We start from the raw sequence: 16,706 nt of genomic DNA on the forward strand, positions 1-16,706 counted from the left end.
TTAGGCACCACAGTCCTCTCCAGTTATCCAGTTTATAATATTTATGATTTGTACATAAACATTTACACCACTGTGGTTACTGTGTGTACCGCTTTGAATCCCTTCATTTTGCCCACACAGTGTATTTGTGTGTTCCATATGGTTCTCACAGTGAACACCGACTGTCTCCCCAAACAGCATTAACCGGTTGGGCTCTGTAAGGGAGACAGTTTCCTGTGAGGTACGGGCTGAATTCTTATATATAAAGTCTCTGCATTCTGCCCACACAGTGTATTTGTGTGTTCCATATGGTTCTCACAATAAACAGCGACTGTTTCCCTAAACAGCATTAACCGGTTGGGCTCTGTAAGGGAGACGTAATGTATTTCCTGTGAGGTACGGGCTGAATTCTTATATATAAAGTCTCTGCATTCTGCCCACACAGTGTATTTGTGTGTTCCATATGGTTCTCACAATAAACAGCGACTGTTTCCCTAAACAGCATTAACCGGTTGGGCTCTGTAAGGGAGACGTAATGTATTTCCTGTGAGGTACGGGCTGAATTCTTATATATAAAGTCTCTGCATNACAAAAATCAAATTATATGCTCTATCTTTACCAGAAGGACAAGCGGGCACTGCCTGGGAACCTTCAAAATCTGAAATAGTTTCTTCCCCCCCCCCGCCCCCAATGTAGTGTCTCTCACTACGACCACCACTTCTTCTCTCTCTCTCTCTCTCTCTGCCCACACAGTGTATTTATGTGTACCATGTAGTTCTCACAATAATCATCGATTGTTTCCCCAAACTGCATTAACCGGTTGGGCTTTGTAGCGGAGACGTAATGTGTTTCCTGTGAGGTATGAATTGAGCTTTCGAATACTGTTCAAATGACGGTCGTGCCTCAGTTTGTAACTAGCAGTAACCGCGTCGCAGATACACCTGATTGCCACAAGACAAACATGCAACCTTTTTTTCAAGAGAGCAATAGTACAGGTAGGGACTAATGTTAGGGCTCGCGAAATCAATGCCGGACTGCTGGCTGGAAGTCAGTTTGCATTCGGAAGGTCCTGCGACGGGCCATATCAACGAAAATTTTCCTGGATCCCCACTGGCAGAGCAGGTTCCACTTTACATTGCATATTCCCCTGCCCTAACATCAAAATTAGTCCCTCTCACATGCAGCAAAGCTGCCCGCCTTCTAACAAGGTACACTTCCTGACCCTTTACCCTTCTCACTTCTAATGCATTACTTTCCCTCGAGCATACCTTTACGAGAAGAACGAGCGAGGATTGCATGGGAACTTTCAAAGCCCCCCCCCACCCAGATGTGTCCAACATTGCCCCACCAACCGTCTCTACCCCTCTACTCTTTATGATCCCGCAGAGGGTTAAAGCGCCTTCCAGGGGCTGGATCTCGCCCTTGTCAACAGTAACTTTGTGAGTCAAACTGCACCGGCAGACAAGCAGTTTGGTCCTTTGTCGGGATGTTCCCTGTTCATATACCGGCCGCGATAGTCTGATGTTTTCCTCAACCCGGGGAAAGTGCATGGACAGTACGTGGAATGCCCCTGACCGCGTTTTTTTTATCCCTGCCTCTTCATTGTTCGAATATCGGCTTGTACATGTGCTGTTGTGACTGAGGGTTATGGTGCTTTTCCTCAGTTACCCCCCAAGCAAGTGCCGGTAAAGCATCTCTATTAGGTCACGACCGCGTCCTTCTTAATCCTTTGTAATTCATCTTTCTTTCCAACGCTGTGTAGTCTCAGGGAACTCAGTGCCTTGAGATATAACCGGGTCACCCTCTTCCTGGGGGATATAAATACGGGGATCTTGCTCTCCAGGCTGGGGGAGTCTCGAATCTGAGACAGTAAAATATGGTCATGAGTCCCGCGGGACTTTGACCCAAAACTGACTGCGCTGGCGAGGACCAGCAGCAGTTTTAAACGACAGACCCGTCCTGTCGTCAGAGAGGATGTCACATAAGGATTATAACCCCAAGTGTTCAGGTGGAAAATAAAATTAAATGGTCGTGAGTCTCAAGGGGCTTATCGCCAAGACGAACTGATTGGCTGTAAACGGCCGGTCGCGAAGTAACTCTGACTGTGACTGTTGCTACTGCAGCATTGCAAAGTAACCTGTCACGCAGAGACGGTGAATACTGGAGCTCACGCTCGGCTTTTGTTTGTTTTGGCAGGATATTCTACGTGTCCCACGACTCGCAGGACCTGAAGATCTTCAGTTACATCGCACGAGATGGCGCCAGCAACGTCTTCAAGTGCAACGTCTTCAAGTCCAACAAGAAGGTAAGTAAGTCTGTGTACAGTACAGGACCGGGGGGGGGCGCTTTGGGTGCGGCGAAGCAACGGACGTGAAGAGCATGGCTGACCTCTGTCCATGCATGGAAATGCACAGGAAGTTATGTCACGAAAAAGAAAATAACGTAAAGAAAGCACCACTTGCAAGAGGTGGTCGTGACATACAGGGTAATTCTAAATTATTGTCGGTGTTTCCGTAGTCTATAAACGGAAAACCCCCGACAAAAATTTAGAATCACCCTGTAATATTAAGAACTGGTTTTTACGAAACAGGGTACGAGGATGTGGACTGGATTAATCTGGCGCAAGATGCGAGTTCGGTGACGGGCTGTTTTGAACACAATAACTGATATTGGGTCTGCGTAAAATTGTTGGTGAACTTTTGACCACCTGAGGAAGAATTAGGTTCTGAAAAAAGGGTAATGTTCTGTGAAATAAACTAGCTAGTTACTTTGTTACTATGTTAGTAAAGCAGTAATGTCTGTATTGGGGGGGGCGATCACAGTGGCCGCGCGGTCTAAGGCATGAAATGTCTTCGCCCATTCCAATATTGGGATCGTGTGTTCGAATCCCACCCAAGGCATGAATGTCTGTGTTTATTCTGTGTTTGTGTTAGGTAGCGGCCTTGCGACGGGCTGATCCCCCGTCCTTGGAGTCCTACCGGCTGTATGAGATTAAGAAAATGAAATGAAACGAAGCGTTTCACGGTTGCCCTGTGCTCCAAGTGGTAGCAGCAGGATCAGAAGAAGAAAGTCATGGGAGGAGCCGGGATAGCTCAGTCGGTATAACGACTGGCTACGTGCTGGACGACCGACGGATCGGGGTTCAAGTCCAGGTAGACGCGAGATTTTTCTCTTCATAGCGTCAATTCTGGCTCGGGGCCCACCCAGCCTTTATCCATTGGGTTCCGGAGGGTAAATAGACCGGAGCGTGAAGCTGACGAATCACAATAAATTAAGAGGTCAAGAAAAAGTGGATCTGTGCAGCCACTCCACCATACGTCTTCATGGCAAAGTGCTTAATTAGTTACACACAGGAACACCTTTTTACCTTTGCATGTGTTAAGGGGTATAATGTCTGATGGTTGTAAATGCAGAATTCGCTAATGAATCAGTAATGAGGCGGTGTTGCCGTGCCGTGACGTAAGACGGATACTTGGCGATATGCCGCACAACCTCTTCGCTATTCACGGCCAACTTAATCCTTGTCATTCCATTGAAGTGACGTAATTAAAAATAGCCTTAATTGAATAAAGGGCTTTTAATTATCTTGGGATTTTCTCATCTGGCTATGTCAGATTTTTACTCCATGAAAATCCCATTAACTGTGGTTTGCCTTCCCCATAAACGCCAATATCCATTGTCACAGAAGTTCTTTTGTGTCTCTGGGAATTGAGACCAGAAGAGAGTGAATCTTTGTATGATGAAAATAGTTTATGTTGGCAGGCCTGTCTCATTCGTGACAATGAAATTGGGCTGGTGAACTAAGGGGTTGACGATTCACGACAGAACAATCTCATTTTCTGTAATTCATTGTCTTAATGGATTTCATCATAACGTTCTTTACTTAAATACACTTCCTTCTGTCATTGTGTTTCCACGGTAACGTACCCAAGGGTTTTGCATTGTTGAAAAGCGAAGATTTATTAGCCTTAACTGTCGAGAGATCGCAAGGCGCATTGGTTTTATTCAGCATCTGAAATATCAAAGAAATTAGTACGTCTGAACGAGATATCTTGTTGAAAACCGTTATTATCGCTCCTCATACCTTCTTGGATATAACGCTATGTAGTCCGTTGAAGGTCAACGGACGTTTCGGTGGAATATATCACCTCCATCTTCATGTTCGAATAATAAGTCAAGCAAAAAAGGAGATTGAAGCAGGGAGCGAGCAACCAAGAAAAGTCGGTTGGATTTCAACGGACTGCGTGGCGGTATATCCCAGAAGATAGAACTCTTCCTAACCTACATAATTGATTTAAATATTTAGACCGGTTCTTCAGGTCAAATTCGATGTACACTATTGGGTATATAGCACGTTATACAAGTACACATGCACGCACGTTGGACGAAACGCAGCGCGTAAGCACGACTCGCCCAGTTCGCACCTGTTAAAATGACGGACCTAATTAGGGGCCAGGCTATGTGAGACAATGCAATTAGCAGGCAGTGGAAATTTGTAACAGAGTTACGTTACGGTTTGTCAGAATGAAATTAGATCAACAGGAATGAAAAATGAGGTATTGGACGTATTGATCAAAGTTTATTCAACAGAAGGCAGGCCTGTGAAACGAAACTCGGTTCAGAGGCAAAGGAATGGGTTTAGAGCGAGTCTCTCTCTCTCCTCATGTCGTTGTTAGGTACAGATTTTGCACAAAATGCACCGCAATAAAGAGCATTGCTTCGCAGCATCGCCATGTTTGCAATTGTTAACTTACAGCATTACATGCGTACAGTAACTTGTAGGTACGTTTGTGATCTAGGTAAAAAAATGCAAAAGGTATCCCTGCAGCAGGCCGTGGAGGCCCGTAGGGTTCTGAGACGTCGAAGCTCCCACATTATCTCTAGACAATCGATTCACAGATGGCGGTGAAGTTGTCAGGCTTACGCGCCGGCTGCCCTTTACCTCCAGGAAGATTCCTAGTACTCATTTCTGTTAGAGGCTGAGTCGACCCCAGGACCGTAGTGCGGCTGGAAGGATTACTTCAATTGAATCTAATGTCCTCGTTGGGAATCGAACCCGCGACCTCATGTTTGTAGCATAGCGCCTCAACCAACTACGCTACCTCCTGCCTGTGTCCTGTTAGCTTTCGACGTTACATGTGGAGCTTAAGGCAATTTCCTCGCGGCTCTCATATTCTCTTTGTCTTTCCACAGAAGAAAAGTACCTGCTAAGAAGTTCCATATTTCTCTGAGATTCCTAACATATTATATCTATGTAGGGAGAGAGAAAAGAAAGAAAGTGGGGTGGTAGTGAAAGACACTACATTTTGGAGGAGGGGGGCAAGAAATGGTATCACAGATTTCGAAGGTTCCCAGGCAGTGCCCGCTTGACCTTCTAGTAGAGGTAACGTAAATGATCGGAATTATTTTTATGACGTTGGAAGGGCTGCGTTACAGCGAAATTTGATCTAATATTGGGTGGGCTACATGTGAACCTGGCAGGCCAACGTGCAATTAGGGCAATAACTCAACATTTGCACTAGGAGCGAGGAAAACCACAGAAAACCTTACTCGAGTTTTCCGGTCGCAGGTTCTTGGGATGCAAAATGACTTCTAGCCAACAGCCCGGCACTAAACACGCGAACCCTAACATTAGTCCCTGTCTGCGCTGTTGTTTTATTGGAGAAAGAAGTGTACAGATTTGTTTTTACAGATCTTCTGTGCACAGTTTGGATGAACACCAGGCAGTTGTGTATAACATTTGCGAAAGAATACATGCCTATACGCACATACATGCATACAAATATACATATATTTCAGGAGCCTGAAGCAAGTGAAGCAATTTAATCCTTGCCTCACAGGAAACACATTACGTCTCCGCTACAGAGCCCAAATGGTTAATGCTGTTTGGAGAAACAGTTGCTGTTTGTTGTGAGAACCATACGGAACACATAAATACACTGTGTGGGCAGAATGCAGAGACTTTATATATAAGAATTCATTCCGCACCTCACAGGAAACACATTACGTCTCCGCTACAGAGACCAACCGGTTAATGCTGTTTGGGGAAACAGTCGCTGTTTATTGTTAGAACCATACGGAACACATAAATACACTGTGAGAGGGCAGAATGCAGAGACTTTATATATAAGAATTCATTCCGCACCTCACAGGAAACACATTACGTCTCCGCTACAGAGACCAACCGGTTAATGCTGTTTGGGGAAACAGTCGCTGTTTATTGTGAGAACCATACGGAACACACAAATACACCGTGTTGGAGAAATTAACTTTTTCAATGTCAAAAGAGGTGATATGTACAGTTACTACCATGCTTTAAAGGGCTAAGTGTTCTGGAGTATTCGAATGACGCGGGATGGCGCCTCATATTGCCGTACAGATGTCTGTATTGTGTACAAATGTCCACATGCAGGAGGATCCATCGTATTGGAGAGATTCCAGCAAGTCGACAGCAGTAAAAATCTTTAAATATATTTCGTAACGTTACTGTAAATAACTTGAAAGCAGGATCTGCGAAGTCATGTCGGGGAGGAGAAGAAGAAGACGAACAAAGTTTTAGGAGGAAATAAACAAGTACAAAGTGGAGTAGGTTCTGGCAGAATGGCTGGACATCATTCGGTAATGAATTAAACTGCAAGACAATTGTGTTTGTTATTCGTAAGAATGCTATGCCAGAATTAGAAGCCGTAGGAATTGAGAAACAAAACGGCAACAACCGCGTCTAAATATACAGGACAAAGGGCAGAGATGCTCTCAGTGCAGGGTTCAAGAATGCGGAAGAAATGGAGGGGAATAAGTAAAAGAAAATAGGAGAGAGACAGAAATTGCAAGGGGAGTTTAAAGTGAGTCAAGTTTTGGCTTAGTTGTGAACGCGAACTGTTGGTTGCATTTACAAAACAAGTTGCCGCGTGCTGTCGTGTGAAACAGATCCCGCAGACAAGCGCCCGGACGAGCTGTTGGAACTCACGTCACTTTGCTCAGAACAAATGATTCCGAAAGATCAAAGTGGTCAGACGAGCTATTGCGTATTTGCTATGGCACGTCATGATTGGATAATGACATTCGTCGGTCGTTACGTCATCATCATAAAGTTAGTGAGAAGAGTTACTTTGGGAAATAAGACCGTGTAGTCTGTTGAAAGTCAACCGACGTTTCTGATGAACATATCGCCGTCATCTTCAGGGTTGAAGAATAAGGCACCAGCGTGAATGCAAGTGGAGGGCATTTGCTTTTCACGCTGTGGTATCTTGCTTGTCTGTTTCTCGACCATGAAGATGGAGTCGATGTGTTTCCCCGAATTGTCGGCTGACTTTCGACGAACTGTATCGCGTTAGTCTTGATAGCTGCCGCTAGGAGAGCCTCAAATCATACTGAAAATGACTAGATTTTATTATCAACGTGAAATGGGGGGACCAGACGGCCCATATCGGAGATCCCGTGCAGCAAACGGAATTTTCTTTCGTAAGGTTGGCTGCATGTGGTGTGACGTAACCCGGGAGATGTTCGAGACAGTATCGTTTTCATTTTTGTGGTTATTTAACCACGTTCTCTAGGTGACCGATGGCAGGAAAACTGAAGAATCACGAATTGGTAAGGATTCGGAAGGAAGAGGTTGTGCCTTGGTCGAAGGTACTATTCCTCCATTTGCCTGTAGGGACTGAAGAAGGTACGAAAGGTCTCAGGATAACCTGTGGCCCGGCCGAGATTCGAACCAAGCACCACCCCAATTCAAGCTTGCCTCTAGAGCAGCGGTTCCAAATCTGGGGGTGGTTTGGGGTGAGGCTAGGGGTAAAACCAATTTGTAATATCAATTTCATCGCAAGCGGAGGCGGGAAAGAAGGGAAGGAGGGAAACGGACAAGAGGAAGAAACGTATAAACAGGGAAGAGAAAATTGACAAAGAATACAAGAAGAGAAACAAACAGAGGTAAAGGTAAAGTTGCCCCTGTGCTTAACGCCATGAAGGCGTATGGGTGAATAGATGTATAGATCCACGTATTCTTGACTTCGGCACTAGTTGGAGGTGAGTGGTCAGCTTCACGCCATGGCCGCTTTACCCCCGGGCGTAGGGCCCCGGTACCCATTGTATAGGAGGCTGGGTGGACCCCAGCGCCGATGTGGACGACGCGGAGAAGAGAAATTTTTTTATCCTACCGGGACTCGAACTCCGACTCTCCGGTTATTCAGCCCGTAGCCGGTCGCTATACCGACTGAGCCATCCCGGCTGCCAACAAACAGAGGACGAAGGACAGAAGGAAGGATGTAGGAAGGAAACAAGAACTACTTGGTTCTTGGGGCGGGGGAAGGGGGAAGGATTTGTAATAGAATGTTGAGATAGTGGTGCAGTATGTAGTTCGCAGTAGCGCCGCTGGTGGCAGCAGCGACAAGCAGCCTGACTGGGATCCTGCGTCTTGCAGCCTTGGGATCGATGCGGCGCCTTCTTACCTCCGCCTACATTCAGTTGCGTGCAGTATCTGGCGTCGACTCAGCGTCGCTCCATGGTACTACTGGGCATTCCGACAGAGGTCCATGTTTTCCTCCGTCTCTCTCTTTGACGAGCTCCTGTCACAGATTTTGATATTACTGTCTCCATGGAACTGTCCTCCATGAGAAGCTATTAGTTTCTCAGCTAGTCTTACTATATTCCTCACGTTTTACGGAAGCCGAAAGTTCATTATCGTGTTCACAAGAGCCCGGCACTGGGGCGTTTTTTGTGCCAGATGAATCCTATCCACAGAAGCCATAAACTTAGCCTAAATGGTAGATGTGAAATGCGTACAAAAACTTTTGGTCGGAAAACCCGAAAGAAATAGACCACTTTCAAAACCGATGCGTAGATAGACGGTAATATTAAAATGTATTCTGGAAAGGAAAGGGTAGATTGTGGATTCGAGTCATGTGGCTTAGGATAGTGACCGGGGGGGGGCTGTTGTGAACACGGTAACTAACTTACGGACTCCGTAAATTTGCTTCGACTGTCGTAACAACTTTTAGCTCCCCAAGAAGGTTTCTGTCCCATGTAGTTCTGAATAAACCGTTTCTGTTGCATCTTAAGCCACTCATGCGCCGCTTAATTTTTTTACGTATTCAGGTTCATCATTACGGACTCTACGGTTGTCCCGAATACGTATATGGATACAAAAACATGCAAAAGTCTGTGGTCCCCGCCTTCCTGAACGCGCACCATCAGCAACATTTCCACCCGTAACTTTTCAGGACCTCTGACCGTAAAATTTCGGATCACAAATCGTTGCTTTCTTTTGTGCTTTGTTCGAGGTGCGCTTTCACGTTAGCCACGCCACCGTGTTAGTATTGATCCCGAGATAACTTTTGCTTATATTATTTAACGGCCTTTATAACATGGGTGCAGTAGGATGAACGGTGATTGGGAAGGATTTGGAACGACCCTGTCGTGACCTGCTCAAGGTACTATTCCAGCATTTTCTTGGAGGACTGAGGAGAAACACGAAGAACTTCGGAGTAGCCTGTGTTCCGACTGACACCTCCCGAATACAAGCGTGGAGCGTCACCTCTGGAGAAACCCGGTCCGTCAAGAGACAATGAAGACGAACTGCGTGCAAATGAAGAAGGATTTAGTTGCCTAAATCCGCCATCTGTAACAGTGCTGCCAACAGTACTTTGAGCTTAACTAAATTTACCTTTCATCTTTAGCGCTTTCGTAAAGGAATGTTTAAAAAATGCCGATTAGCTTCGCTATATCCGTCCGTTCGTCGTCATACAACAGAATCATTGACGCAGTTTTGTGAAATTTCATGCTGGGGATTTTCACAAGAGCTTTGTGAACATATTCCAGATTTGGTTAAAATCGGGCAACAATACCGGACACTTCACATTAAGACCTACACACGTTAGTGTTAACTCTGTAAATGTTTCGTGTTTCGAACAAAACGGAACAAACTTTGTATATCCCGCTTTTGTTTTTGTTTTCGAGATGATTAAACAGGAATCGTAATGCTATGCGTACCGTTCCTAACTTGTTTACTTTCTCTCGTATACTGCATATGTTTTAATTCGTGTTTTATGCTCGTGATATTAATATTCACGAATCCGTTCGGTTTAACCCTTCGTGACAAACTGCAGCTGCAGGAAGCTCGGCTTGCCGATAGGGAGATGCGCCCCCCCCCCCTTCCTTGGGCCGCACCCTACTTACACCGAGTCGCTTCAATATGGTTCATATTGGATTCGCTTTATACCACCGTGGTTGTAGCCGCGCCATAGCTCCAGCGGTTAGTCGCTGGCTTCCCACCGCGGCGGCCCGGGTTCGATCCCGGGTCTGGTCAAGTGGGATTTGTGGTGGACAAAGTGGCGCTGGTGCAGGTTTTCTCCGAGTACTTCGGTTTCCCCTGCCAATCTTCATTCCACACAATCACCCTCACCTATCATCTGGGGCTGGTACAATATGCCAGAAGTGGCCTCAGTACAAGGGACCTAGTCCCACCCCACTAGCAATAAAGAAACTTACTGTGGTTACTTTGCGTACCACCTTTCAGATTTCTGTCTTCTGGATTGTGACAACATGTACCCCGGTAGAATGTTACTGACGTTTCGGAGAAACCCACTGCCACCATCTTCAGTCTAGAAGAGAAACCTGCAGATGTTACAAGTTCTAGCTAAACGTTGGCAAAGTTACACCAGGCTACACGGCGTCATACCCCAAAACACAGTGCTAAACCTTCTTGAACTGATACTCTAGTAGGTAAAAGGTAAACTTGTCCATCTGCTTAACTAATTAAGCACTATGTCATGAAGGCGTATGGGGGAGTGGATGTATAGAACCACGTTTTCTTGACCTAGGCACTAGCTGGAGGTGAGCTTTCAGCTTCACAGCCCGGCCGATTTACCTCCGGGGTAAGAGCTCCCGGTACCCATTGGATAGGAGGTTGGGTGGACCCCAGAGCCGGTCTGAACGACGTGGAGAAGAGAAAATTCTTGATCCTACCGGAACTCGAACTCTGACCCCTCGGTAGCCAGTCACTATAGCGACTACGCGTTCCGGCTCCTACTGTAGCATTAGTAATTTAATTTAATTAGAATTAGTGTTAACCATTTAAAGGACATTGGTAACTGTAATTACCACCCTCTTTAACATTACAAAATTCTTTATGCCTAGTCATTGTATTTGTATGTTTGGATATTGATCTGTTCAGTGGATGCTTTGTGGAGAAACGGGAAGTTCTTTTCCTTGCTGGAAATCGAACTACGGTTCCTCGGTTATACGTAGACTAACCTCTATACCGACTGAGCTGTCCCTACAACAAGAAGCAGTTTGGGTGTTCGGAATTCTGAAATGGGTGCGAGTAATTTTACTTTCTGCTCACTAAAGATTTTGGTACTACATTTTGAAACACCGTGTATGTTTGCTCCTGAAGCGGAATTTATTCAATAAGCATACCGAAGCTTTCTGTAGCTTTTGTTAAAATTTCAGTCGAATCACTCTCACTGTCTTCCCACACAATGGATGTGGGTATGGGACGGGTAAAACTGGAATAACTTGGCTGCAATTGAAAGAGACACACACTTCAGACTGTAATAGTGGGAGTGAGCGGTGACTCTGTACAGCAGTAGACGACTCAGTAATGAGGAACAGTGCAATAACGTGGCTTAGATGGGGAAAGATTCTGAACGCTGTAATGATACTGTCGCGTGTATGAGTGTCTATAGACGTCTCCGGTACAGAGACCAACCGGTTAATGCTGTCTGGGGAAACAGTCTCTGTTTATTGTGAGAACCATATGGAACACACAAATACACTGTGTGGGCAGAATGCAGAGACTTTAAGAATTCAGTCCGTACCTCACAGGAAACACATTACGTCTCCGCTACAGAGACCAACCGGTTAATGCTGTTTGGGGAAACAGTCGCTGTTTATTGTGAGAACCATACGGAACACACAAATACACTCTGTGGGAAGAATAGAGGGTTCTTTAAAGATAAGAGTACGTCTACATACCAGTGTGCTTTAAACGGCTTAAACAAAATTGTTGTGTAGAAAGGGTTTGTGCACCGGTAACATTACTCTGCCAAGTCTTTTTTTTTTAGGTTTTCTTCAGTCATTGCAGACAATAACATCTCGATTAAGCCACGCCGCTTCCTTCCAAATTCTTACTGTTCACCTACCGTTAATGCAGCTGGCTGCCGACAGCATCGTGAAATAAACGAGAAAGAGAAATGTGAAGAATTTTAATACTTTTCTATTTTGAACCTTTTTAATTTAATTCAGTGCGGTATATTTTCTTCGTGTTGTTGGCACCGCGCTACTATGACAATGTTAATTGCATACCTCACCGTAACAACCTTTATACCGCCTAGCTACCTTGCCCTATAAATATTGCATGCGGCCCCCCTTCACCTTGTACCCCCTCCGAGAAGCACTACGGCCCCTGAACTTTTCTCGCAGTTGCGAAGTGATGCAGTAGGCGCTTTGCGTCCCTTAGTACCAGAAGTGACCGCGTGGTCGCGCTCGTTTCGTGTGTTTTGACAGCTCTTCGGCATCCTTCAGCGACGACGACATGCCAACGTCTGTCTGTGACGTCAAAGCGTCGTCGTCCGTCCAGCTATCTTGTGGTGTTGGTTTTGATGTAGATGTTTGTTGTTCTGTTTCTGTCTGCTGGTTGTAGCGGCAGCTGTGGTTGTTTGATGAGGGATACACCGCCTGGATGCAGCTGTCTGTACAGTCCTCTGACCTACCGCAAGTATCACGGAACTAAACTATCGAACTCTTCAGCCCCGAACCTGTGAACATCGCTGACTTTCTTGTCGACGTTGAGATGTCACCGCGTCATGACACGTGTTTAGGTTGCTGATTGGGAGGGGGGGGGTCGGTCAGTAGACGTGGAGGTTAACTGTGAACACGTTAAGTAAGCGGTCGCGGACAGCCGACAAGGGACAGTTCTGCAGCTTGTAGGTTTGGGCGTGGGGTAACAACTCACCGTGAAGAACCAGCGTGTTACTAAGCAGTGGACATGGACAGTTTTGGTTCTTTTAGCTCAGGATAAGGTCCAGTGGTAAACTCTTGTGAACTCAGTAAAGAACATTTCCGTTATGTACACGGCTGGGGATTTCTTGACTATCTGAGCGACTGATGGCTTCTCAAGAACGACCCTGTTCCAAGGAGTTAGCTGTGAAAGAAAGACATACGCATGTGATCTCCGAATTGTTTTTGTTCGATTCGTCTATTGTGTCTTACTCGTATCTACGCCAAACGGAGTCAAGCTTATTGTCGCTTAGCACAAGAGCCCGCCACTGGTCCCCATCATGAGCAGGATGAACCCAGTCCACAACATCTCACCCACTTTCTTTGAATCCGTTTTAATACTCGTATTATGAGATTTGACAGTCTCATGGCGGTCTCAATAAAGAATATTGCCTTTTGAAATCTGACGCTATATAATGTAAAATTTCACCGCTGTTTGATGCTCGCCGGCTTGCTCTGTGATCCTGAAGATGGAGGCAGCCCATCCCTGCGTAGGTTACACGGCGTCACATTCCAGAAAATTGTGCTCCGAATGTTATTCTCTCCTCTACGTGAATGTGACCCAGCATTTTCACCCTTTCCCCTTTTCTTGTCATGATTATATATGTACAAATTTACGGGCCAAGCGGTAGCGTAGGCACCTTCCGGCACAAGTCGGAAGGTCGCGGTTTCGAATCCCGATGAGGTCACTGGATTTTTCAATTTACCTAATCCTTCCAGCCTCACTATGGCCCTGGGGTCGACTGAGCCTCTAACAGAAATGAGTACCAGGAATCTTCCTTTGGGTAAAGGGTGGCCGGCGCGTAGGGCTGACCTCACCGCCGTCTGTGAACCGATTGTCTAGAAAATGTGAGAGCCTCGACGTCTCAGAACCCTATGGGCCTCCACGGCCTGTTAGTTTTATGTATACATTTATTATATCTGTGATATGTGCTACATGCCTAGTCCATATATCTTCATTGATTTCGGCAGTTTAATGATATTTCGCCACGCCTTATGAAGCCGCGTAATGATCTGTGCAGAATGTTGGCACTGCCCAGCGGGGGCCACACGCGCGAAGGCAGTGTGAACACTTTCAAGCCTATACGAAATGTGAAGTCACGCTGCAAAGAACATACAGCACAGTTTGGTAGTGACTGCACTTAGGGCTGGACCACTCATGAATCGGGATCAAATTTCCTACACGGCCAGAGATTTCTTTTTTGTTCTGCACAGAGTCGAGACTGGCTTTGGGGGCCATGCGCATGCAGTATTATTTCCAAAGCAGTCTAAACTGAAATGCTACCATTTGTAGAAATAATTGAAGTATTCATGCTCGTTTGGATGATCTATTGAGATCGAGATTAAAAGATTTCTGCTCCACAACAAAGTTTACGAGGGAGAGTCAGTAAACAGGTCACAAATGGAAGTAACACAGCTGTAATGGACCTAATAGGTTTTATATGTGTATCACTAGGTAGCAGCACAGTTCAGCTTTATGACAGCCTACGTAACAGACGCACATGCGCATATTCAGAAGTTTGTTTCAGTAGTCAAAATGGCGACCGCTCTTGAGGGTGTACTATCGAAAAGCAGCGTCCTGTTATGCTTTTTTCTGTGAGGAAAAGGACTCAATGCAAAGGATACACATAGAGAAATGCTCCCTGTTTACGGTGGGAAGTGTTTGTCGTTTAAAGCATTTCACAACCTGGTTGAGAAGTTATCTCAAGGACGTTCGAAAGTCGCAGGTGATGCCCGCCCAGGTGCGGAAGTGGCTCAGACAAAAGTCAAAAGACTTCTATGCTGCGGGTTTCGACCCACTGGTAAAGCGATAGGACAACTGTATCAGTGTTGGTGGAGGATATGTCGAGAAATATATGTTTCTTTTTCCAGGTTGGAATATCACATGTTTTACGTTTTATATCCATTTGTGATCTGTTTACTGACTCTCCCTTGTTACTTTAAATGCATATTTTTTATATAGACGTATAAGTTCAGGTTTTGTTGTTATTCGGACTAAGAGGCTTCGGTTAACTTCGGGTGTGTTCGGTGAGACAGTCGATAAATCCTGCATGCAGGCCACAAGTTTGGCAACGTCGACACACTGCTACTTGTTGTGCACATAACGTTTCCCAAAACCGTTCGACTTGTAGAAAGACGCGTGTTTCATTTTCTCGAGATGCAAGGAGAAGCGCATAGAGTGTCCGCCGTTGTCCGATTTTAGTGAAAGTTGCTATCTTCTATCGAAACTTCCCAATATGAAATATCATGTAAATCCGTTCCGGGATTTTCGAATTGTACGCTGACAGACGGACAGACGACATGGCGAAGCAAATTGGTCCCGTGTTTGCCATCTTCTCTTTGGAAACCCCCAGCGTCGCTTTCCTCATAGCGGGTATTGAACCCCGGCTCTTGCTAACGCACTGGGGGGGGGGGCAGCAGGGAGCAACAGTATGCATATGTGTGGGTCTTGACGGGGCACAAACAGATAAGATGGATATATCCGTTGGGTCTGGACACCGTAACCTGTGGCGATTTCTTCCGGTCTGCCCCTCCCACTTTCATCTTTCTGCGCGATCAGTCGCCCACAGACGCCACAGTGAACTAAACAGTTGGCTTCGTACATACGCCTGACAGAGGCGTTCGATATGGTTCATTAAATTTCGATCTTTCAACTCCTTAGAACATAGTGGTAACTATATTACCACATTCTTGAACATTAAAAGCCTCTGCATTCTGCCCACACAGTGTATTTGTGTGTTCCATATGATTCTCACGATAAACAGCGAATGTTTTCCTAAACAGCATTAACCGGTTGGGCTCTGTAGCGGAGACGTAATGTGTTTCCTGTGAGGTACGGACTGAATTCTTATATATAAAGTCTCTGCATTCTACCCACACAGTGTATTTGTGTGTTCCATATGGTTCTCACAATAAACAGCGACTGCTTCCCCAAACAGCATTAACCGGTTGGTCTCTGTAGCGGAGACGTAATATGTTTCCTGTGAGGTACGGACTGAATTCTTATATATTAAGTCTCTGCATTCTGGTCACACAGTGTATTTATGTGTTCCATATGATTCTCACAATAAATATCGATTATTTACCTAAACAGCATTAACCGGTTGGACTCTCTTTTATGTTCTGTGTGAACTGTATTTTTAAATTTGTAGATTCTAAAGGCTTCTGACGATGTATAACACAGTATTCTCTGTGTATTTTTAAATGTTCGATATGTTTCATACTTGAAATCGTTGTATCATTGTTAACTTCCCAGGTTGTTAATATGCTTTACTGAGCGTGTCGACTTCTATTTGACGTAAGTTAGATGCTGAACTGCAGTTTGGGGGTGGGGGGCGGATATTTCTCCCCGGGCTATTGATTATTCATTGCCCCTTTCCAGCAAACACTTGCCCCCATTTCGCTGCTGTGATATTGTTGCTGAAACACGAATCACTAACACGCACCGAAAGAATTTCCTTACATCATACCAGTGTGTACAAATTTATCTTTAGGGGTCAGTTGGAGGGGTCGTGTAATCTAGCTTGAAGTTTTCCAATCATTATTCTTTCAATGCATGGCGGTAACTATACGTACCACCTGCTATCACATGTCAGCCGTCAGTCCGCGAAGTTGGCAGCGACTGACCATGGCAGGAATCCCACAGGCAGAACTGCAGCCAGCTCTCGTTAAGTTTGTCGCGCCCGTCGACAAATGAAAGAATAGAAACAAGTGAATTGTAACGAAGTGGGGAA

At 45.5% G+C, this 16,706-nt stretch overlaps 1 protein-coding gene across 3 annotated transcripts in view; it reads left to right on the forward strand.

Moving 5' to 3' along the window:
• Window positions 1-16,706, forward strand: part of LOC111861805 (carboxyl-terminal PDZ ligand of neuronal nitric oxide synthase protein) — a 164,870-nt gene that overhangs the window by 92,290 nt on the left and 55,874 nt on the right. For all 3 annotated transcript variants that reach the window (XM_023846677.2, XM_023846674.2, XM_023846675.2), the window contains one exon: window positions 2,176-2,284. In XM_023846677.2, coding sequence (XP_023702445.1) covers window positions 2,176-2,284 — 109 coding nt within the window. The remainder of the gene's footprint in view (window positions 1-2,175; window positions 2,285-16,706) is intronic.

This window comes from Cryptotermes secundus, unplaced genomic scaffold, assembly GCF_002891405.2.
Source record: "Cryptotermes secundus unplaced genomic scaffold, Csec_1.0 scaffold620, whole genome shotgun sequence".
NCBI lineage: Eukaryota > Metazoa > Arthropoda > Insecta > Blattodea > Kalotermitidae > Cryptotermes > Cryptotermes secundus.